Below are 25,861 nucleotides of genomic sequence, written 5' to 3'. Positions count from 1 at the left end.
TTTAAGAAACTGTTCAATTTTTCTTCTACCTCTCTTATTTAACTTTTAAAATCCTGCTTGAGCTCTTCCAAGAAGGCTTTTTGGGCTTGAGACCAGTTCATATTCCCCTTTGAGGTTTCATATGTGGATATACTGATAATGTTGTCCTATCCTGAATTTTGTTTTGATCTTCCCCATCGCCAAAATACATCTCTATGGCCATTGTTTTTCTTTGTTGCTTCTTGCTCATGTTGTTTGCCTTTTTCCTGGCTTTTAAACTTGATCTCTGTTTCTGGGCCACATGGGGCACTGTCCCAGGCTTCTTGTACTTGGGGTAAGGGGTCCAGTTACTGGTTTTATATGCTGAGCCTCAGGTGTTGGCAGCTGGAGGTTGCAGGCAGCTTACCTGGTGCTGAGCTCAAGCTGGTGGTGGTGGCTGGTGTATGCCTGGTGTTGATGGTGTTGCTCCACCACCCTGGGGCTCAGGATCTCCTGCTGGTTTGCTGAGGTAGGTCTTCCCACTGGCTTGCTGGGATGCCTCCCATCCTGTAAGGATCTCTTTCAGCCATAGCAAGAAGGACCTTTCACATTAATCTCCCTAGCCTCCCAAGCTAAAAGACTGCTGCACCTCATCTTTCTGCTGGCTCCACTATTCCAGGATTTTTCCTGGGCCAATATTCTCTGGGTTTTTCTAAAGTCGAGTAAGGGAGGGTGAGAGAGTCTTACTGCTTATTCTGCCCTCTGGCTCCTGGAAGTTGAAATAAGTGACTTTCAGACATTCCATCTGTGGGCTGATAGCTCCAGGAGCAGCCACTGCTGCTGCTGCTGATTCAGTCATTCCCAAGGCCTGCTCCTAATTTGCTAGGGCGGGGACTGTACTGGCTTCTCTCTCACCCAGTTCCAACAGACCCTTCTGGCTGATCTTCTAAGTTATCTCTGGCATCTGTGGGCTGAGAAATCTGGAAACCGCCACTGCTACCAGTGATTCAGTCCCCTAAGGCCTGCCCTGGCTTTGCTAGGGCTGGGTCTGTGCTCCTCTCTCAGCCTAGTGCAACAGACCCGTTGTGTTGACCTTCCAGGTTGTCTTGGGCTGGAAATCTGCCTCACTCTATCTCTCTGTGGCTTCTGCCACTCTAGAATTTGTTCAGAGTCACTTTTTAAAGGGATTTGAAGGGGTTTGGGGGAGATCTCATATGAAATCTGCTTTCACTCCACCATCTTGGTCCCATCCCGCCACTAGTACCGTTCTGTACCTGCAACTGTACCTAGAAAAGTGCTAAACCCAAATTAGGCATATAAAACAGAAGCTTAAATACTTGTTGACTAATATTATAATAGACTTTTTTTCTTTGTGTGAAAAAATGGAGTATGAAATGTTTAAAAGACATTGTGATTTGGACTATGTATGACTAAGACATAGTGTTTTAACAGAGCCATAATTATGGCATCTAAAAAAAAAAAAAGATGTGAGGCCCTACATTTGCTCTGGAGACTTGTCTCTTAAGTTGTAGCCATTGTACAGTTTTAATTAACCCTGATAAATCTCTGGTATCAAGAGTGAATCTGTTAGGGAATTTTTTAACTCAGAGGACCCTAAGATCCTCCCAGGGAGTAATCCCACCACATTGGTCTGTTTGACTGGAAGTCAATAAATTAGGGGGCAAGGCTAGAAAATAAGGAAAAGTTTTAATAATCACCAGCTGATGGTTTGTTGCCAGGTAAACAGCGCTCATGTATAAGGTGTTACATAGTTCTGAAGTGTCATTACAAGGCAAAAGAAAAAGTTCCCATCAGTCCATCAGGTGGCAAAACTCTGTTGCTTTCCTTATTTGGGAAACGAAGTGATAGGAATAGGCTATTATGTGATTTTGAGGAAAATGTGCTAACTTTAGGATTGAAACTTGTTAAACCTTGTTATCTCAGGAGTTGCCAAAGATCAAATTTGTTCCACTTGGGGATATTTTCTCTGTGGTTAATTCCATCAGAATATCCTGGTGGATTAGGAGGTTTCTAAGATAATGGTAACTTCCTTCAAGATAGAATCAACGACCTTATCCTGTGGACAACTCAATTCTTTTACCTTTAAGGTTTTTGAGGAGAGATATTTTCCCCCAAACTAGTCTTCTACAAATCCATCTTACTTATACAAAATATTCACAAATAAACATGTGATACAGTAGCAAGGGCAATTGCTGGAAAACTTTTAAGAGCCAAATTTCTTTTAAACCATGTAATATCTCGGTTTCTCTTTTGGCATATACAAAAGAGAAAGAAGACTAGAATTTAAAAGTATTATTAATTAAAAGAAACTTTGTGTTTCTTTCCCTTTAAGCTTCTTATTAATCAGAAGATCCCTTTTTAAAAGGAAACATTTCATCTTCATAAGACTGTGACTACAATAGGCAAATTTCTCTTTCTCTTACACACAGAACATTTTATTTGGCTGTAGCATACACAATTTTATTTAATCCTGCTATCTTTTTATTTAATATGGATGATTAATTTATTTTCAAAAGTAATGCTAAAATACTCTTTTCTCAAAACTGGTAATGGTTCATTGCCAAATGTATATGTGGGGTAAGGTGGGGTGCTTACAGCCTAAAATTTCTAAATTATAAGACAAATTATTTCTATTAACAAAAATCAACATATTTGAATGGAATTCTGATTTCTTAATTTAGCTGCCTTGATAAATGATATCACATTTATAATAGTTCTACATTTACATATAGCGGCAACTAAGTGGCATAGTGGATAGAGTGCCAGGCCTGCAATCAGGAAGACTCATCTGCCTGAGTTCATATCTGGTCTCAGACACTAGCTGATGATCCTGGGCAAGTCATTTAAACCTGTTTGCCGCAGTTTCCCCATCTGCAAAATGAACTGGAAAGAGAAATAGCAAACCACTCCAGTATCTTTGCCAATAAAACCTAAATGGGGTCACAAAGAGTTGGACACGACTGAAATGGAAGAACAACATTTACAGATGCAGTGAGAAGTAGTTAGAATTCTCTGCTCTGTAGAAACTCCCTTATCAATCAATCAATTAGCGTATATTTATTAAATGAAGCATGCAGGACAGTGGAAAGAACATTACCTCTGGAGTCACAGGACCTGGGTTCAAATTCCTCATCTGACACTTACTACCTATGCAACGCTGGGCATGTCCTCATAAAATTAGGGGGTTGAACTAGATTGTCTCTAAGCTTCCTTCTAGTTCTACAACTAGAATTCCATGATTCCACTATGTGTCAGGAATTGTACCAGGGACTGAAGATACAAAAATGAGGAAGTCCTGAACCTTTAGTGAGCTTGAGTTCTAGCAGGGAAATACACAGGAGTGGTGGTAAGGAAAGGGAGTTTTATTCTAGGCAATCACAGGAATTGGGAATGGAACTGGATCACCGACTGGGAGTGGAATCAACCTTGGAGATTATCTAGTCCAACCTCCTCATTTTACAAATGAGGAGACTGAGGCCCAGAGAAGTTAAGTGATTTGCCCAGGGTCACATAAGTAATAAACATCAGAGGGAAAGACTTGAACTTAGGTCTTCTGACTCCAGAGTCATTCTTCTTCTTCTTCTTCTTTTTTTTTTTTTGGTTTTAGGCAATTGGGGTTAAGTGACTTGCCCAGGGTCACACAGCTAGTAAGTGTCAAGTGTTTGATCTGAGGCCGGATTTGAACTCAGGTCCTCCTGACTTCAGGGCTGGTGCTCTATCCACTGCACCACCTAGCTGCCCCAGAGTCATTATTCTTTCACAGTGTCATACTACTTTTCATCAGACCCTAAGGAGTCAAAGGATAGTAAATTATCACTGGAGGAGTGGTGTTGGTACTTATGTTAGGGGAGGGAGTGGAGGGACAGGATTTCTAAGGATGACAAGATCCAGTGTGTTCTGATACGGAATAACATCTTATGACACAGAGATATGATGACACTCTGCTGTTTTTTCTATTTATTTAGTTTTTTGTTTGATAGGGATAGGGATAAGGACTTGACCTAAAATTTCACTGGGTTAGAAAACTCCCAGGTGAGGAAACTCCCACTACCCATGTCAGACAGTTGCCCAGAGCAATGAAGGTTATATGATTGGCTTAGAATCACATAGAAAGTATCTATCAAATAGGTACTAAGGAAAAATCTTAAAAACAAACAAAACCTTAAAAGTATGAAGATTTAAGAGTGCTTACAGATCTCTTTCTCTATTCTAAATACTCCTATTTTGTGCAGAAATCTCTATTTATGGTTTACTATAGATCTCTGATTCCTTAAACTAAATCTCCCTTATTTGTAATGAAATTATATTATAGTATATATAACACAAAATACAAATGTTTAAAGCCTTCACTATAAGTTTACATGTATTACTAAGAACAAGACATTTACTATTCAGCAATATCTGTACTGTCTACAGTACAAAGACAAAAATGACATTAACTTTCAATTGTTTTCCAGTAATGGGAATAAGTTATCTTGAGCCTTTCACATACAATTTCTCTTGAAGGCCACTGTGACCACTGGTGCAGATTAAGAAAACAGATGTCTCATGGGAGGAACCACGAGAATGAAGCAATAAAACAAAACAACCAAGGAAAAGGAGAGCAAATAGTATGCTTCCATCTGCATTCAGACTCTACATTTCTTTCTCTGGATGTGGAAATCAATTTTCATCATGAGTCTTTTGGAGTTGTCTTAGATTCTTAGAGCCAAGTCTATCAAAGTCAGTTGTCCCATAATGTGGCTGTAACTGTGTACAATGTTCTCCTGATTCTGCTCATTTCACTCTGCAACAGTTCATACAAGTCTTTCCAGGTTTTTTAAAGTCTGCCTGGTCATTGTTTCTTATAGCACAATAGTATTCCATTACATTCATATACCACAACTTGTTCAGCTATTCCCCAATTGATAGGCATCCCCTCAATTTCCAATTCTTGGCCACCACAAAAAGAGCTGCTATAAATATTTTTGTACATGTGGGTCCTTTTCCCATTTTTATGATCTATTTGGGATACAGACCTAGAAGTGATATTGCTGGGTCAAAGAGTATGCACAATTTTATAGCCCTTTGGGCATAGTTCCAAATTGCTCTCCAAAATGATTGGATCATTTCACCATTCCACCAACAATGCATTAGTGTTCCAATTTTCCCACATCTTCTCCAACATTTATCATTGTCCTGTTTTGTATTTCTTCCCATTAGTTCTGATTGTTCTTTACATCATGACTAATGGGAAAATAGGCTTAACATGAATGTATAAGCAGAGCTTGTATCAGATTGCATGCTGTCTTGGGCAAGGTGGGTGGAAGAAGTGGGAGAGGGAGAAAACTTAAAACTCAAAGTCTTATAGAAGTGAATGTTGAAAACTAAAAATAAATAATCAAAAAAAAAAAGAGATGTCTAAGCTTAGGATGTAAAGTTTATAATGTACTTCTCTGCATGGACTATATCACTAAATGGAATTCAAATCTCATATGTACCATGCTCTCCACATGAAAAAACTACTTCAGATACCTGCTAACCTACTGACCACTCGTTGTCAGATTTCAGATTGAACTTTCTATATCCCTATACCCCTACTACTACAAATCAATGTTGTCTCAGACAGTTATGTGGCTTTAAAATTTTTTTTCCAATAGCACCTAGTTGTTTTCCAGGATCTTTTTCATAAATTGCAAAGTAGAGGAATGTTTTTATAGTTCAAAATAGAAATCTTACTGGTAATAAATATAATGTAAAATTTTTGTGCCTTGAGACTTTGGATAAGTTTCCATGTATCTAGATAATTTACAATAGATAATATTTATTCACTCATTTAACAAGGTTTTTGTCAAGCACTTTTATCACACTATATTAACAGCTTAGCATAACAATATGCCATTTCCAAAATAACATGTTAACTAACATTCTATTCATTCGCTTCCCAGAACATACTACCAAATATATAAATTCATGCTTTCAGATAAAATTAAATAAGATATGCTGATTATATGAGTAATAATAATTGGGAATGAAGCTATTTTTCTCTAGTCCCATTGATTTCCCAAGTCCCATTAATTCCCTTTTAATTTACCTTTCAATGACATTCAATGGAGGTAAGAAACTAACAACTTTTAGAATTCATCAGCAGCTTTTTAAGAAATTAAGGTTGCATTTGTGAAATATCAAAAGTGAATGTACTTTATAAAATCTCTAGGAGAAAAAATTGATGAAAATAACTATCATCTTTTGTTTATAGCTTTCAGTTGTCTGTGTCACCTGCTGTTCTGTCATTTAAAGACCACATGGTTCCAAGTTGTGACTCAGGCATTGCCATAAATTTGCTTCTCTTTTAAAATGATAACTGGTTTTGACTGAGAAGATACCATACTCATAGCTACCTAATAGACCGCAATACATTTGGTTGTCCTGCTTTCAGTGATTTATCTTTTCTTCTTCTTTCTGTTTAATTAACTATAAAGAATTACAAATCACAGGACCAGAATCTGAAAGCTAAAAGAAACTTTAATGGATAACTGGTTGAAACTCCCATTGTATCAGAAATTCCTACTGAAATATACACTTGCATACAAAAATAACCATGGGTTTTGTCCTAGAGGCTACAATATTGGGTGACTGGTTCTCTTCTCTGCTATAGCCTGCTTATTCCCCGTGTTAGAGAAGCACAGAACAGACAAAACCTAGAGTTTGAAAGTTATCTTAGAAGCTATCAAGTCTATCCTTTACCTGAATTGTGACCCAAAGCATCCTTGATAAATCGAAGGCCATATTCTGCTTGAAGGACTGAAGTTCAGTTCTCCTAGCTCTCCGGAGACCAAAAGAGTAAATGTTTAACAGGGCAGATGAATGATAGACCTTCATGAATCTCTCAAGAATCAACACTTTTAGGTCACCTTTCAACAAATTCTGGATCTACCTAATTATACGTAATTATAGATATCATCCAACACATACCTCTTTGTCATGTCCACAAGGCCATTATGACAGTTTTGGTCAAATACCTAGCTAAAATCCAGATCCTATGTCTGTGTTATTCATCTCATCTATCAATCTAAATAACCATATCAAAAAAAGAAATGAGGTTGGTCTGGCATAACTTAGGGTTCATAATTACATGCTGGCTTCATAATGGTTGCCCCTTTCTTTTCTCATAAACTATCCTATTTTCTCATAAATTTTTTTTCTCATAAACTATTAGTAATACATTCTAGATTTTCCAGCAACTAAATCCATGGATTCACAAATTTCCCCTCATTTTGCTCCCTGAAAATCAGGTTATCTGGCCATCTATATATAGTCCTCTTGTTTTGCATGATTTTTTAAAAGATCATGAATGGTGATCCAGCAATCACATATGCTTGTTCTTTAAGTACCTTGGGGTAGAGTATACTCAGGTCAAATGACCTGGAGTCATTGAGGGTAGTTGGTGTGCTCTTCTGCAAAACTGGGAAGCAGCTGGGCCTGATAAGATCCATAACTATTGTGATGTGGATATAAACAGTACCCTAGAGGTTAAGAGAATACTAAGGGTTGTTTTTCCAGTACTTTGTGAGGCCTCTCCTGAGGCGGGGTTCATTCTGTAGCTCATCCTGTAACTTAAGAGAATCCTAAAGTCTTTCCCCCCTTATCTTGGAATACCATAAAACTCCTTAACCTGTATCAAAAGAATTGTTTTTGTCTTCCTTATCCTGTGTTCCCCCTGTACTTAATCTTTGACCGTGTTCCCCCTGCCCTGTCCTTAATCTTTAACAACCATAAAACCCTACAAACCTTCCTGTCCTTAATCTTCAACCATCATAAGACCCTACAAATCTATAGGCTGTATAGCTTTCTGTCTATATAAGCCTACTCCTCCCCAAATTTCAGCACCTATTATTCAGCCCCATGGCTACAATTAAAGGTCCATGTGTGCTTTCGTGTAATAAAGCTTCCAATGGCTAAAAGAGAAGCCTGAGTGAATTCTTTCATACTCGAACCACACTCCTGAATATCACCTCAACAATTGGCTCACAGAGTTACAGGAATTAACTACAACCCAGTCACTTTATCAACTTCATCTCAGACACAAGTCTGATTCCACTTTTCTTAACAGAATAAAGACCAATAATGCGCTTATAAAGTTTTCACAGATCAGTCATAATTTATTTACTAGAGGTTAGAGTGCAAAGCGTAGACCGTTCTGGAGTGAGGCAATGAGGCTGATGAGGGTGGGAATGATGAACTGCGCAGCTGAGCCTGGGGAGGGGATTTGTTCTTCCACAGCCAGAGGTTTAGTATCATAGGGAGGGGAAATTTATCCCCAATCAGTTACCACCAACAATTATAGTATCTATTTTTCCCCTAAAGCTCTATTCAGGTCTTTAACTGTTTTATTGTTTATAGATTTGTCCAATGCTGAAAGGTAGATGGAAATTCAGGTCCCCAACTTATTATAATCTTGCTGTTTTTTTTCCACTTAAAATGGCTTTAAAGTAATTAGCCACTTGTTGCATGCATATGAAGTATTGAAATTTTTCATTGTCTATAGGTCCTTTAAGTAAAATATAGTTTTCCCTATTTATATTTTAACCATGTCTATTTTTGCTCATCTTTTTTGAGACCATGATGTCTATCTTTGCGTTTTTTGAAAATTTACTTGATACATGTTATGTTCTAACCTGTCATCTTAACTCTGTATGAAACCTTATGTTTTAAGTGCGTTTCTTATAAACATTATTATTACTGGATTCTGTTTCTATTGCATTCTGCCATCTTTTATTTTTTTGGATGAGTCAGTCTTTTCATCAGGAATGCCTCAAAGTCCTCTATCACCTTAAAGATTCACTTTTTTCCCCTATAGGATTATTTTCAGTCTTTCAAGATAAAACATTCTTTGTTGTCATCAGCCTTTCCTTTTTGGAATACTCTTTACCAAGGTTTTCTTGGTTGAGAACTCTAGGATAATAACTTGAAGGCAAGTAAGATTCAGATTTTTTTTAAAGGTCATGTTAGAAGGCAATAGGGAAGGAACCACTCAAAAAGGAAAGATAAAAGATTTGAGAGTGGGAACAGGACCAAGTACACAGGTAGAGAAGTTGACCTTGGCAAAAAGAGTCACTTCTCTATAAAAAACTGGTATTAAAAAAGAGATGAGTGAGAGATGATGTTAAGGTTTTTTGAGATGAAGAGAATGGGGGAATAAAGGGAGCCTATACCAAATGACCTCAATTTTGTGAGTAAAAGAGGAGGCAAAGTTCATAGTTAAGAGAAAAGTGGGTTTGAGAGCTTTGTGAGTCACGGGAAGGGGTTTGGAATAACTCCTATGGGGAGTGAGATAAGGTGTTAGGCAGTAATTAAAAGACTGCATTATTGTACTGAGGGTCCAGGTGACAATGGGTTACATGGATTGTAATGTACTCAGCATGGTTGTGAGACTTTCTCCAGCTGTGTTCAGGAGTTCATGAACAGGAGGTGAAGAAGGCACCTGGTAAGTAATCCTGGGCTGAAAGTTGTCAAGAGATGAATGGTTAGAGGATACGAGGGAAAGAAGTTTGAGATTAAAGTAGAATTGAAATAATTAACTAATGAATTAAGATTGGAGAGCAGGAAAGTGAAGTCCGAGCAGGGATACTGACATGAGATTACTGAGGGATAAGGGGATTGAAGACTTGATAAGGAGAAAGGATAAGTTTATGAGGGATGAGGCATAGGGAAAGGTGAAAAGATAGGTTAGAGTCAGATATCAGAATGTTAAGAGTTTCTAATTAAGGAGTACTCATGGAAAATATTCAGATCAAGTATGTGACCATCACTATATATGACTCAAGTGGAGTAAAGGGTAGGCAACATGATTTAAAGAAGCAAAAGAAACTGGGAGATTAGGGAAGTTGAGGAAACATCCATGTAGATATTAAAGTTCTGCAGTATAAGTGCAGAAATGGGAAGGAGATATGATGACAAGATGAATCATGTGCAGAACTCCTAAGAGGAAAATGTCCTGGTAATCAGTATACAACAGCAATCATAGTTTGGACTGAGAAGAAAATTTTAGCTGAATGAATTTCAAAGGCGTAAAGGTTGGTGAATGAAGGAGATAAAAGGGGAGTATGAAATTGACAAAGGGAGGTAAGGACTGTTCCAACTGCTCTTCTAGCTAGGACTAATGTGTTAGGAAGTGTGTGTGGAAAAAAAGTTATAGCCAGTGATTGAAAGGATAACTGCAGTACTCCTATAGTCTTTGTGGCCAAGTCATTTTCTTCCTAGGGCTCTACTTGCAGATATTTTAGAGACACCTTCTTCTGGGTTTTCTTTTTAAGTCTTTCTTGAGCCATACTATAGTATACAATACATAGTATTTGGTACCTTTTTCTGTTTCCTCATATTTTTAGTTTTAGTTCCTGATTTTAAATTTTGTGTGATGTTAGGCTCCAACCCTCCCACACTCTTGGATGAAGTTGTCAGGCTCTGTTTGTCCTGACCTTGATTTTCTGGGCTCCTCCCACTAGTTTTCAACTCTCCTATTATATTTAGGCTAAGGGTACTGGAGGATTCCCTGTCCTTGGTCAGTACTCTGAGGCTGGCTGTCTTTGCTCAGAATGCTTCCTTCAATTTATTCCTTCTTTAAGAACTCTTTCACATGGTGGTCTGGGTGATCTATGACCTCTGATCATATGACTCCTCTAATGAAAATCAAACTCATGTCCCTGACCATCTAAGTCCCCCACAATCCAACTAAGTATCACCTTCTTTCCTTTTATATACAACTATCTCTTCCATTTCTATGGTCTTATATCATTTAAAGCAATAAGAGGTTTCAGAGACCACCTAGTTTACTGCACAAGATCAGAAGTTCTCTTGGACTCAGTTTCCCAATTTGCAAAACAAGGGGTGTTGGAGCCTTCTGGTTCTAAACCTATGATCCTATTATAAGAACGCAGCAAAAATTAGTCTAGGTTGATTGAAACATGAAGGGAAGAAGCATAAAAGCCTGGAAAAGTAGGATAGATTGTGGAGGACTTTAGATGTTAGGATCAGGAGTTTATACTTGAGGTTTGGAATAGAGAAGCACTGACATTTATGGGATTGATCAGCACAGCATCTCGAACATAGGAAATACTTAATAAATGCCTTTTTGTTCATTAGCAAATACTTACCGAAAGTATATTTTGTTTTAAATATAAATTAGAATATTATACTAACAATAAAAAAAAGGTCTAATCCCACTTGGTTTCACATGGAGATACTTATCATACAGTGGAATGTATACTGGCTCTGGCATCTGACAACATGGATTCAAATCCTAGCTTTGACATACTTAATATCTGCATGACATTAAGCATATAATTCCATATTCTTTCAGTTTCCTTATCTATAAAATGAGAGGTTAATTAGATCACCCATAAGATCCCTTCCCATTCTAGATTTATGATTCTATTAAGATCTTGCTCCATCACACTTCCCAAATTTAGAGTTTACCCTTAACCCTACCCATCTATCTTACAAAATGTGTGCCATTATTTGAATGAGAAGATGGGCAAACAGAAGTTTAGAAAAGTATGAACCAGGGCAGCTAGGTGGCACAGTGGATACAGCTCTGGTCTTGGAGTCAGAAGGACCTGAGTTCAAATCCAGCCTCAAACACTTGACACTTACTAGCTGTGTGACTTGCCCTGATCGCCTTACCAAAAAAAAAAAAAAAAAAAAAAAAAAGTAGTATGATCCAACACTACTATCATATAAACAAATGGTATGGCCTACTGATGGTGGGTCAGTAGGCATGTCACCTTATAATACAAATGATAGCATATTATCATTACTGACAAGAACATTACTACTAACATCAATCATTTCAAATTGTCAACATTTTATCAACTAGGTCAGATAGACTGCATTTTTTACTTAAAAGCTAAGTAGTTTCTTACTAAAAAGGAAATTTTTAAAAATTAAAATTTTTTTTAAAAATTTTAATAGTAAACCCTTTATCTTTGATGTATTTTACATGTAATAAAGCTAAGATATTTTCCAATTTCATACATTCTTCCCTTTGAAAGAAGGAAGGAAACAAACATTTACTAAGTGTCTACTATGTGTCAGGCACCGTACTAAGTACCTGACAAATACTAACTGCTTTGATTCTCACAACTCTATAAGGTAGGTGCTGTTATTATCTCCATTTTACAGTTGAGCAAACTGTGGTAGAAAGAAGCTAAATGATTTGCCCAGCATCAAACATTTAGTAAATATCTGAAGATGTATCTGAACTCAGGCCTTCCTGATTCTAGATCCAACATTCTATCCACTGTGCCACCTAGCTGCCTCTAAAAATAATAGGTAGCAAAGTAATAATGAAGACTTAAGGACTTCAAAGAATGAACAAAAAAGAAAATACACTAAGAAGAAAATACCTCATATATATGCATATATATCTATATTTGTAAATAATATATCCAGATACATACACATACCCATATGTATACACACATTTTAAGAAATGGATCTTCATAATAAGGTACTACATGTAATGAGGTTAAAAATTAGAAGTTCTATTTCAAAATCAGACTCAAACCACACAGTTTTTATATATTTATTCACACAGTTGTTATTCAGTCACGTTCAACTCTTTGTGACCCCATTTGTGGTTTTCTTGGCAAAGATACTGGAGTGGGTTTGCCATTTCCTTCTCTAGCTTATTTTACAGATAAGGAAACTGAGGCAAATAGGTTTAAGTTACTTGCCCAGGATCACACAGCTAGTAACTGTCTGAGGCCAGATTTAAACTCAGGAAAATGAAGCTTCCTGACTCCAGGCCAGGCACTCTATCCATTGCACCACCTAGCTGCCCCCATTCATACAGAGTAGAGAATTAAAATTTCATTTGTACACAATTAAATAAGGTTTGGATAAGCATTTGCTAGTAAGCAAAACCCTAGAGATGCAAAGGCAGAAAGAAATATCTTAATTTGCATTTACCAAAACAAAACAAAAGCCTAGGGGAGGACTGAAAAACCAAACAAAACCCAAAATGTTTAAAGCAATCATTTAAATTATTTCTGAACGTCACTTAAACCATCTTTTTACAAACTGAAGTCCCAGAATATTAATAACAAAGGGCAAAACAAGCCATCTGCCTAACAATATATCCAGATTACCTTTTCTGCTGGAGGAGAAGGGGAAAATCTCTTTGCACAAATTAGAAACAAATCAGGCTCTGGTTTGCCATTCTTCACCTCAGGGTCATCACCCAGAATGAGATGATTAAACAAACTAAAGAATTCTTTGTGTCTTTTTGTTTTCTGTTCAAATGATGATCCAGCAGAGCTAGTAGCAACAGCAATAGGTATGTTGTGTCTATGTAGATGGTTGATCAGCTTCTCAACACCTAGAAAGAGAAAAGTACTTAAGCAGGGTGGGCAAGAGATAATACAGTTTATTAACATTTCTTTCAAGGGGCAGAATTTGAAGCACTATAGCAGTGGTGTTTTCCTGACCTTCTGAGAAGTTACTTGATCTGAGACAGATGTGTCATGAGGAGTTATCAACTTTGAAATATCCACTCTCAAAACAAAAATTGAAAAACAGCAATTCGGTGTTTATCCACAGCATTTCCCAAGGTAATAGAAGATGATTTAATTTGAATGAAATGTTGTTTTCTTTACTGGTATGTGAAAAAGTAACTAAAATAATGAAAGCAGGGAAGTACACTGAATATATAGGCCCAGATTTATCCTGGGGAAAGAAAAGGATAATAGTATTCCTAAGACCAGGGCAGCCTTGACAACCGCTGCTTTTTTTTTTTTAAACAACAACGCATAGGCAGGGGTTAGTTTATCAGTGCTCCTTATAATAAAGGATACAATCTACTGAAAGTGATTCTACCATTCATCAGACCACTGAAAGGAGGAAAAAGAGAAAACCCCTCTTAACCCCAAGACTGAATACCAAAACTGTAGAAAAAACACTGAATACATGTACTAAGTTATTTGTAAATAATATAAACATTGCTTATGTCCACTGAAGCATGAAAAACAGGGAATAGCAATCAGTTTTAGAAAGGGCACATTTTCCATGTTCTCAACTGTATAGATTCACTGTGGGGAACACAGATTAATATGGCCATTTGTCTATCTAATTAAAAGCCTGCTGATTATTTACTATTCAAATGATTTACTACTGAGATGAGATAATATGTGTAAAGTGCTTTGTAAATCCTAGATATGCTATAACTGTGAGCTATTATTACTACTAAAAAAACTGGTCAGAAGTATCTGCAATATTTTAAACTTGAAAACCTATAATAATTAACACAAGAACATCATCTAATATACACCATGTCATTGTGTGCTTACATCGATCTCAAAGTGAAAATATTCTCAAAATGGTTTTACATAATCACATGGAATGATTACATTTACATTTTACCTACTACTAAAGAAGTTTAAAAAAGTTTTATCTTTTCAAACATCAAAAGATACTAATTAAGTTTTGATGAATACTGTGAGAAGGTTCTTAGCAGGCTAGAGAATTATCCTTTCATAAAATAAACTCCTACTCATTGATCACATTTTAGAAGCAAATCCAAAATGTTCAAAATACTTTAAAATATTACAAAATAACAGTATCTTATAGATGGTGGGTTGTCTAGTAAAGAGTTTGGAAGCCCTAAATCTCTTCACATGCACTAAAGAATAATTCATTTAACAGGACATGATTTAAGGGATGGATTTCTTAAAGCACCACTTGAGTGTATTTTATTTATTTACCAAATAAATTACCTAAAGTGAACACTTTTCTAAAAACTAGTTGAGTATATAGACATTGCTAATAAAGAATAATAACTGCTACTTACATTTCTAGTGTTTTAAAGTTTACAAAGCTTTTTCCTTAATAACTCTGTAAAGTAGATGCAAATATTACTCCTCCCTTTTTACAAGTGGGGTCTGAACCTAGATGTCATGACTCCAAGTCTAGGGCCATTATATAATAAAAAGAAAAGAGAATGATCTTACCTAACAGTGTTAGTTGATGGTACCTATGTAGTACTGGTTTATGTAATTCTTCAATGCTCAAAATAACTGAGTCCCTGTCATGGGTAACTCAGCAGAACAAATGCAAACAGGCATAGCATTTTTTTCAAGTACACGAAATATCTTGCATTTGTGGAAGATTTTCAGCTTTTGAAGTACTTTCAAATTATATTCAACTCATAGGATTATGACTCTAGAAATGGAAGAGACCTAAGACGTCATCTATCTCAATTCCTTAATTTTAGAGACAAAGAAACAGGCAGAGGGAGGTTGAGAGACTAGCCCAAGTTTACTCAGGCAGTAAGTGGCATGGTCAGTATTTGAACTCAAGTCTTCTTGACTTCAAGTTATAGTAATCTGAGTTGAACACTTTCAACACTATCTCACACTGCCTCTGGTTTCATTTCATTCTTACATCAGCCTGTGAGCTAGGCTAGTTGTCTAGCTCCACCTTTTCCACCTTGTATTTGTGAAGTAGGGTTTTAGAATCCAAGTGAAGGGCTTTATATCGTTATCAGATTTAGCTTTTTGAGATCTTTCTTGATTCTGATTCTATCAATCCAATGTGCTAGCTATCTTTTCTAGCTTCATGTCTTATAACTATATTTAATGCCTATTATGTGCAAGGTCTATGTTAGGTCCTAAGGATACAGAAATAAAAAAATGATGAAGTCCCTGACCTAAAGGAATTTAAATTCTTGGGGGAGGGGACAACAGGAAGTGGTGATTTAATGAAATAATAACATTTATGAATAAACATTGACTTATGAAAATCAGCTTCATGTGAGGAGATTGGGAGAGATGTGGGAGACATCAGTATAGACTAGATAGAGTCTCTGAGGTCCCATCCAGTTCTGAGAGCCTGTGATTCTCTGGTCAAATGTGGGAGATCAGGAAAGACTTCTAATTCTATGTCATCAATTTAAAAAAATGCTCCTGCTGTTATATTGGGAAAGTATCATGAGAAAAATTGAATCTTCCATGAAATACTATAAATGAATTTGCAACATAGACATTGGCCAAATAATCAACTTTTTCTTGACTGAAGAGGTAAGTTGTTTGCCATCATGAAGGAATTCTTTTGGATGTAGTCAGAGCAATTTTACTTGAAGGCAAGAGGGTAAATTAAGTGGCTTAAGACTTATTCTGGTCCTCTGATCTTATATCATAGTCCCAGAAAATAAGAACCCATTTCCCATCTACATGGTCCAATTTCAATTCTTCAATGTTATATTCTTTTAAAAATGGTAAAGTGCCACAACCTAAAGCATTTAACTTTGCTTACCATATGTAATTGAATAAAGCTTGGAAAAAGTACAAAAACAGGAAAGAAAGTATAAAAACAAAGTAATTAAAGGTCATAAATTATAGAAAGTTGGAAAATGAAGATAGTATAGAATGAAAAAAGATGGTGTTCAGGCTTATACACTTTTAATTAGCTCACTGTATTCATCTAATTCCATTACACATATTTGCTAGCTTACAAAGCACCAAATTCACTTATCAATTACAGCCCAATTATAAAACAAAGTATAAAAGTAGTAAGTTAAAATATTTAATGGTGTTAAGAACTGTAGTCCACAGAATTGGGTCTTTAATGGGCAAGAGTAGATTTTAAAAAAAGAATTTATATACATACACATATATTCACATATATGTAAAATATACACAACAAAAGGCATATATTTAAACTAAGTAAGCTTGATCCACCAACAACTTTGACATACTTAAATTTACTCATATATTCTAACTTTCAACTAAAGTAGGCATATTATAGGGGAAATTCTGTTAATTGAGATTTGTATAAACCAGATGATTGATAAGTTGGAAGTTTCACTGTTCTGTTGTAAAATACAGAAGTGTATCTAACTAGAAAATGTCAGTTACCAGCAGAGTAAAAGTATTAATACTATCATCCACAGACCCTCTCATCCTAGCTTCTCAAATATTTACATACAAATTTGGGCTCATGACGTAAGAGTTCTACTATTCTCATAATACCGATGATAAAAACTTGTCAGGAGTTATTTTTTAAAGGCCTTTTAGTAAATGAGGACCAAATGGAAACAAAACCTGCCTTCAAGGTCTCTGTCTGATCCTCCAACCACATAATAACACTACTCATTTATAAATTCAGCTGAAAATTTAGTAAATTCAGAACCTCCTATATTGCTGTTTAGTACAGTCATTTTTTTCTTGTACTTCTTATATTATGCATAGATGAGACAATATCAGAACAATTTTGCTAGGTAGTAAGTTTACACTTCAAAACAAAGGCAAGGCATTGGACAGCTCTGAAATGTGATAAGTGACTCAATTAAAAAGACTTCTCAGAAAATACTTCCATGGCTCCATTTATAATAATCAGGGACTTCCTGTCCTCATTGAAACATTAACAACATTCTTTTTAGAGTTTTTCCAGTGGCTGTTGTCATTGATCAATGAAGGGGAAAAAAAATAACAAAATAGCAGTATCTTGTTCTGTACCTTGTATCCCTATTTCATCAACCTATCGAAATAATTAAGATCTAGGTTTCAGCAGAATCCATAGAATATTAATAGGAAAAATGAATTAAATTTGGACCTCATTTTGTCTGATATACTAAAATCTGAAACACAAAGGTGAACTATTTCAAAACATCTTCAATCCTTGGAAAATACTTTTTATTTTGTCAATTCATTTGTTTTCAACAAACCAATATCAATCACTGAGTCTTTATTAAATATTCTGTGTGCCAGGTACTGTGCTAAGCACTTAAAATAAATACATAATGAATCAAACAACCTCTACTTAAATCTTAACTAGGGAATACAAGGACAAAGAAGAAACAGATTAATTCCAATGACTTTTTCAAGAGGATGGTATCAGGGATTAAACTGAACTACTTAACTAAGTCAATTTATAAAACAGCATTCCTATATTCAATGAGGGCTTAAGTACTGACCAAGGGCTATGCAGGGAGTATATTGATTTTTTTCTAATTGTTTATTTTATATCTCTCCATAACAATATATAAACCCGAATTCACTTCACGGACCATAAGGAAACACAAAAATGGCAAAATTCATTTTCATCCATTTTTTTCATAATAACATTTTCTGTGTCTTTGTTGCCATGAGGGAACATATCACAAGTTCTCTATTATTCTCTGGCTCTGGGGTGGGGAACTTTGGGCCTCAAGGACATGTGGCATCCCTGCTGTAGCTATCTAACTCTAGATAAATCACTTAACTTTTTAGAGTCTTCATTTCCTCATCTATTAAATGGAGATAATGATAGCATTTATCTCATTGGGTTGTTGTGAGGATCAAATGAAATAATGTAGGTAAAGGGTTTTGCAAATAACATCTTAACTACTACTATTATATAACTAATATCTTAGGATGATTTAGAGCTGAAAAGGACTTGAGAGATCAAATAAGTCATCATTCTACTTCCTAGCAGTGGGAAAGATGATTTCTTTAGTTTGAACAAAACCTTCAAAATCATAGTTGTGCAATGTTTCAGGTATTTCTGGAAACACACACACACACACATCAAAACAGAAAGTGTAGGTGATTCTAATTTTTTTTTGGTGCGCAGGGAAATCACCATAATTATCTAAATGACATTCACCAAATAAAAAAATTGACTCAAAAAAAAAAAAACCCAAACCAAACACAAAACAAAAAAGGAATACAAAATGTTACCAAATAAATGCTTTAAAGAAAAAAGCAACACTGAAAGTACTGGCTTACTACTTAAATCTGTCCAGCAAAATCTATTTAAAAAAAATGCATTTCTGATAAAAATACATATATTCTTGGAACTGTACCTAATTTTCATTTTTTTAATGGAAAAGGCATATATAATAAGCTGAATTTATCACCATTGTTAGTGGTTAACAATTTTCTCTCTCACTTATCATGTGTGTCCTTTAACTTCAACTGAGATTAAATGAACACTACAAGACTAATTAAAAATAATAGACTGCAATCTTAGCTAATAAGGCTTCTTCTGTGATTCAACAATGGATAAGTGAACAAAAATCCAAATCATTACAGGAAATGTGACCTCTATGAAGATAAATTTCTTAGAAACTTCAAGCATATTTAGCCAGTCTTTGAGAGCATATACTCACGTATGAATATACATGAAATACTATTCCACTCCCTCCTTACTCCTGCTTCTTACTCAAGCTAATCTTTTGACAATTAATTCATCCACCAAAACTTGTAAGTGTTCACTATGAGGATACATTTATATACATACACATGTCTATGTGTAATGTGTATATACACATATAATAGTATACTTGCATACTTGTACATATTTTATGTCTAACTTCTTACTTCTTTCATAGAGCTCTACGAGGACTATGTTTTTTCAACTTTTGGGGGGAAGGAAGAGGGAGGGCATTGAGCATGGAAAAATAAACATCAGGAAATAGCTTAGTTATCTGCTCTGGGGCCACAGCCATTCTTCTCTATGAAAGTTATATACTAGAAAACTGTTGTTAGGTTCCCTGAGGAAAGATACCACATTTTATTTTAATCTACATTTGTGCCCATGACTGAAAGAATACATTATACATAGCAGTTACTTAAACAATTGTTCGATAAATGAGATAAACTCAGGCTTAGGTTAGAAGTAGGGGATACATTTGAATAAAGAACAGAATGGTATTGCATTGAGTTTAGGCTACCGTACCATTTTCTGAAACAGTAAAGCTATATTTTGGCAGAATTCTTTGTAAGATAGGTATCACACAACCATGAGACAAGCCAGATGGCTACCATAACAACTAATTAATGGAAATCCTGCATAATATGCATTCTGCTGAAAATTCTTGCTTCTTCATCCTACCAAGTCAACTGATTCTTCATTCATAAAGTAAAGTTCCTGTACCACAGGAAATAAGAATAGATCCCTGAATTATGGATAAGTTAGATGACTTTACTCAAGTTTAAGTAGCTGAAGTGATATGGATGATGGAGTTAAAGGACTACCTTGATTCTGTATTTAAAATAGTAAATAGAAGCTTAGCTTGCTAAGTATTTCTACATTTTCTGTGGGGTCAAATAAAGATTATTCCTATACCCAATATATATTATTTCCTGAAGTATTTGCAAAAGAGCTGGGAACTGTTCTTTTTACCCACACTTGTGGAAGCAGACTTGAATAATGTTTAGAGATTTGTGAAGTCAAAATGAGTCAAATAGATACGACTTGGGGGTCCAAATTTGAACTATGATTTCTTAAGCATAGAACTCTCACTACAATAGCAACTCCTATATAATTTATAGTACTGGGAGTTGGTGGAATCACTGAGAGGTTAAGTGACTGGTCCATGATCACACTAATGATAATATATAAAACAGGCAAAAAAATGAACCCAGGACATCTTGATTCCATTCTTGTCACTACATCATGCTGTCTCTCATAATTAAAAAAAAAAATTCTGAATTGTCCAAAATCACCATAGTAGTTGAAAAATACAGTTAAATCTTAGAAACATGGTTGATGCCTTTAATTAGCATGTATTTTATACATGCTAGCCAAAGTCATCATCTCTGAATATAAGGGAAAAAAATAACATGTGCATTACTTTTTCTTAAGGGATAGAGAGGAGGTGTGAAGCTCCTCTAGAACTAGAAATCTGAGTCAGAAGTCTTGAATTATTTTCTTAGTAGCTAATAGGTTATTTCTTTATAAAATTTATTTGAAAGTGATAATGAGAGTTAATTTTAATTACTATAATCCAATTCATTGTATCTTTGCAAAAGATGGTCCATTCCTTGAGGTTATGAAAATATGGTTCTTTTTTTAAGAGTAGTTCTTAGCTCTTTACCCTTGTAATTTTCTCTTAATTTTTTTTCTTGCACAGCTTCAACCATCACTTTTATGCTGATGATTCTCAAATTTCTATTTTTAGCCCTGACTATCCATCAAAACTCTAATCTTTTATCTCCAATTACCTATACAAACCTCAATTTAGGCATTGAGGTTAAGTTGACATTGGAATATGCCCAAAATATAACTTACACAGTTAAGAAAAGGGGGTGGTGATGTGAATTAGTTGATCTGTTAAGTTTTTTCCAGATCACAGTCTTTCTAAAACACCACCACCAAAAATACAAACAACAACAATCCCAGCACTTCCTAAAAAGCTTCTCATTTCCAGTAATGGGACTGCTATTCTCTCAGTAATTAAGATTAAAACTTTGTTGTCATGTTTGACTCTTCTTTCTCCTTTGTCTACTAAGGCTAACCAGTAGCAAAGTATATTTAAACGCACCTCTTACCTACCTTGATTTTCACTATAAGCCTTTTGTATCTCATACCTGAACTACTGCAACAACTTTCATTCTTTTTCCTGTCTCCAGTTTCTCCCAGTTCTAAGTTTCTCAATATACTCTCTGCTGTGGTAATTTTCCTAAATAATCACTTTTACATTCAGAAACATAAAATAATTCTGTTCTATCTACAAGATAAGACCTAAATTTCTCAGCTTTGCATTCAAAGATCTTCATAATCTAGTCCCACAGTATAGATCTAGTTGTATTGCCTTCTACTCCCCAATAATCCTTCACTTATCCTCAACCCTTAGAAATCTGGATTCTGACCTCCTAACTTAATTGACACTGCTCTCCTTAAGCCAAGTCAAAAATATTTAAGTACCTACTATATGCCAGGCATTATGCTAAGTGATGGGGAAACAAAGAAAGGCAACAAAGCCCCTTGCCACTAAAGCAAAAAATAAAGGAGCCCCCCAATATAAGGGGGAGAGACAATATTCAAACAACTAGGTACAAATAAGAAACATAGAGGATAAAATGGAATTAATATCAGAAGGATGGCACCAACAGTAAGGGCAACAGGGAAAGGCTTCTCATACAAGCCGAAATTTTAGCTGAGACTTGAAGGAAGACAGTGAGGAAGCCAGAAATGAGGAGGAAAAGAATTTCAGGCATCGGGGAAACCAGTGAAGAGGCAGAGATCTGGGAGATGGATTGTCAACAAAGCCATATCCCTGGTATGTACATGGGGGTAATGTACAAGAAGAGTAGAAAAAGAAAAAGGGGGCATATTATGAGGGGCTTTAACAGCCAAAGAGGATTTTAAATGTGAACCTGGAGTTAACTGGGAACTATTAAGAGTTTACTGAATGCAGGTGGAGGTAGATAACACAGTCAGACCTGTGCTATAAGAACATTATTTAGACAGTTAAGTGGAGGATGGAGTGGAGTAAAGAGAGACTTGAAGCAGGGAGACCAAAGTTAAGAACGATCTCCAAACTGCAAAATCTGATGGTCTTTTCTCAGTCCTCAATTCATACTTCTCAATTTATCTGCTGCATTTGAACCCACTGATCAATTCTCTCCAATCTGTATTTTCATGACTACTCCCTTTTGGTTCTCTTCCTACTCATGTGGCCTGTGCATTTTAGTCTCTTTTGCTAGCTCATGATCCATATCACAGCCCCTCTCTCTCTGAGTCTTCCTTAAGACTGTGTTCTCTCTCTCTTTCTCTCAGTATCCTTGACACCTCCCTCTCCCTGTTTCTCCATACATATCCAATCATTTGCTAAATCTGGTTATTTTTACTTCTTCAACCTCTCTTGCATCTGATCCCTGCTCCTTACTAATACAACCACCAACTTATTCTAAGATGTCATAATATATCTATTAGATTATTCAAATGTCCTAACTGTTCTTCAGGTCTCAAGTCTCCCTGAATTCTAATCCATTCTTCATGTAGCTACCAAAAGGATTTTCATTAAGAATGGATCTGACCATGTTACTCCTCTAATCAATAAACTCCAGTGGCTCACTATTGCCTCAAGGATCAAATATAAATCAAATATAAAGTCCTCTGGTCAGCTTCCAAATTTCATAACCTGACCCCAACTATCTTTTAAACTTATGTTACTTCCCCTCCTCTAGCTGTAATTCAGCCAAACTGGCCTTCTCTATTCCTCATACATGACTCTCGATCTTCCGTATCTGTACCTTTGCACTGGCCATCCTTCATGCCTGGAATACTCTCACCCCACCATTGCTTCAGAGAATCCCTTTCTCTCACCAAGACGAAATTCAAGTCCCACCTTCTATATGAAGCACCTCTTGATCCTTCCAATTGTTACTGCCGTCCCCCTAACACTACACTGTATTTATTCTGTATAGAAGGTAAGGTACTTAAGAGCAGGGGTAATTATTTCTCTGTATTCCCAGCACCTAGTACAGTACCTGGCACATAGTAGGTGTTAAATGCTTAGTGTTGATTATTCCAAGCTCCCCATTGATTCCAACTATTTGTTCATATGGTTACCCTTGTCTAAAATGCTTTTCAGTTAAATCTTAGCCATCGTCTGAGGTCCAACTCAAGTCCTACTGCCTTCATGAGGGTTTCCCCAATTATACTAGCCCACTTTCATTTCCTACACCTCCAAATGCCTATAAAATTTGTCAAGTAGCAGTGTTTAGCCCATAGCAGGCTTGTGGACCAAGGTCTTAGGTTTATATTTTCTCTCCTAGGATGTGAAGAAGACTGAGACTCTCTCCTTCCTCATCTCTGGTTTCCCTGTCTTTCTTCAAGTCTCAACTGTTTTCTTCTGGTAAAATGACATCTTCTATTTCTTTTGGAAGATGGATCTACCCTCTCAGTGCCTGGAAAAGGGATACAAATAATAAAGATCTGGTGTATATGTGAGAGTAGAGAGGTTATCTTAAAATCAAATCGCAAAAAAGATTGGGCCCTTTCTAGGTGGATGAAATTTACAAAGCAGACAGAAAATAACATCTGTATATTTGTTAAGCAACTATGGTAAAGAGAAAGTATCTAGGATAGAAGAAGATGACAAATCCATTATCTGAGAAAAAGATTTCAGGAGACAACAGTATCAGGGGGAAATTACAAAAGGAAATGGTATCTGGCAACTGAGAAAAAAATGGGCTTCAAAGATGTTCCTTGGGGTTATTCTATCCCATATAACTTAGCAAATTCTACTATGTACCAGTTGAACCATTAGAGAAACTGTCTAATGGAATTTGAGATAGGAAGTTACTGGGAACTAAATCAAGTTGGCCAAAGCAACTTTCATTGCATTTTAAAAAAAGTTTTCAGAGAAAGTTGGCTACTAAGAGTATGTGAAAAAGAAAAAAAAGGTATTTTAATTTAATTAGTCTCTCACAGGATGACAAAATTGAAGCACTGGCAGGAGCAGGAATCTCCTGCTTGAAGATCTCCCAAAACAAGTAAACATCATCTCCATGACAGCTTTATTTTTTGCTAATTTTTTTCCCCTTAAATTAAGCCAAAGTTTGCCTTGCTGCAACTTTTATCTACTGTCTAACATTTGCCTCTTGGGGACAATCAGAACAAACTGAAATTTTTTTCTTATAAAACTTCTTCAAATACTTTTAACAGCTATCACATTTTAAAATTAAATTTTATTTTATTTCAATCAGCAAAAATCCACCTTCTTTTCCTTCCATACTCTCACTCACAACTAAGAATGAAAGAAGAACAAAATTACTGTTATAAGCATGTATAATCAAGCAAAACAAATTTCCATAGTGTCCATGTTTTAAAAAAAATACATATGTTGAATTCTGAGTCTTTCACCTCTCTATCAGGAGGTAGATAATATGTTTCATCATTAGTGTGCTAGGATTGTGGTCGGTCATTACACAACTATTATGTTCATCCAACATTTTCCCCAAGCTAAAAATCCCCCATTCTTTGAGATTTAGAGCCAGACAGAACCTTAGTGACTACCTAGTCCAACCTACTCATTTTTCAGATGAATAAACTGAGGCCCAGAGGGGTTAAGTGAAAGCTGGTGGGTGGCACAGTGGATAGAGTGCTGGGCCTGAAGTCAGGAAGATCTGAATTCAAACCATCCTCTGACACTTAATAGACACCTGGTGGGCAAGTCACTTAAACCTCTGTTTGCCTCAGTTTCTTCAACTGTAAAATGAGGATATAACAGCACCAATATCCCAGGGTTGTTGTGGAAATTAAATGAGATAATATTTGTAAAGCACTTAGCACACACATAGCAGATGCTTAATAAATGCTTATTTCTTTCTTTCCTTAATTGCTTTGCCACGGTAATAAATGGCAGAACCAGAATTTGAACTCAGTTCCTATCATTCTGACTCAAGATGATACTTTCCCTAACAAAGGATACCTGGTTTAAAAACTTGTATCTGGCACTAACTAATTATGCATGATCAAGGACAAGTCAATTAGTCTTTCTGAATAAAATAGGTACCTCCCTCAAAGGTTTGTTGTAAGGATCAAGTGAAATCATGTTTTGGGGAAAAGATAATGACTTTTGCTTTGACTAAGCTGATGTTGAGATCCCTGATAACACATGGACTGGCTAATAAATATGGATAACATGAACCTCAATGGAGGAAAGGTTGCTTAGTGATGGTGATGGAGGTAGTATGGAAATTGTGATGGTAAACAAGAAGTATTCAGGCTTTCCCACCAGGATGAGTTGGGGGTGGGAAAGAAAGTATATCTACAGTCTAGAGAGGATGGCCAAGGAAGAAATGTTTTCAGGAAGGAGCCAAGTTTTAGTGAGTGCCAGAAAATGTAAGAAGTGAGAAAGGAAAAGGTTTATGATTTTTAAAAAAGTTAATCACATAGCAGAAGTCAGCGAAAGATAGCTAACAAGATCCCCGTCAGCCTTCTCATCTCTAGGCTAAACAATACAAATTCCTGCAGTAGATAGTCACAGACCAGGTGATCAAGGCCTTTCACTATCCTGGCTGCCTTACATTGGCCACTCTCCAGCTCATCAATGTTCATCTTTAACTATGGTGCCCAGAAATGAACACAAAACTTCAGGTGAGTTCTGATCAGGGCAGAATAAAGTGAAACTATC

The 25,861-nt window shown here is 36.0% G+C and overlaps 1 protein-coding gene across 1 annotated transcript in view; it reads right to left on the bottom strand.

Moving 5' to 3' along the window:
• The window catches only part of PUDP (pseudouridine 5'-phosphatase), a 186,531-nt gene that overhangs the window by 83,526 nt on the left and 77,144 nt on the right, over window positions 1-25,861 (bottom strand). Inside the window, exon 3 of the mRNA XM_027842422.1 lies at window positions 13,107-13,336. Within this exon, the coding sequence (XP_027698223.1) occupies window positions 13,107-13,336 (230 nt within the window). The remainder of the gene's footprint in view (window positions 1-13,106; window positions 13,337-25,861) is intronic.

Source organism: Vombatus ursinus, unplaced genomic scaffold (genome assembly GCF_900497805.2).
Source record: "Vombatus ursinus unplaced genomic scaffold, bare-nosed wombat genome assembly UNPS02014872.1, whole genome shotgun sequence".
Lineage (NCBI taxonomy): Eukaryota > Metazoa > Chordata > Mammalia > Diprotodontia > Vombatidae > Vombatus > Vombatus ursinus.
This window is presented reverse-complemented; position numbering and strand designations above follow the sequence as displayed.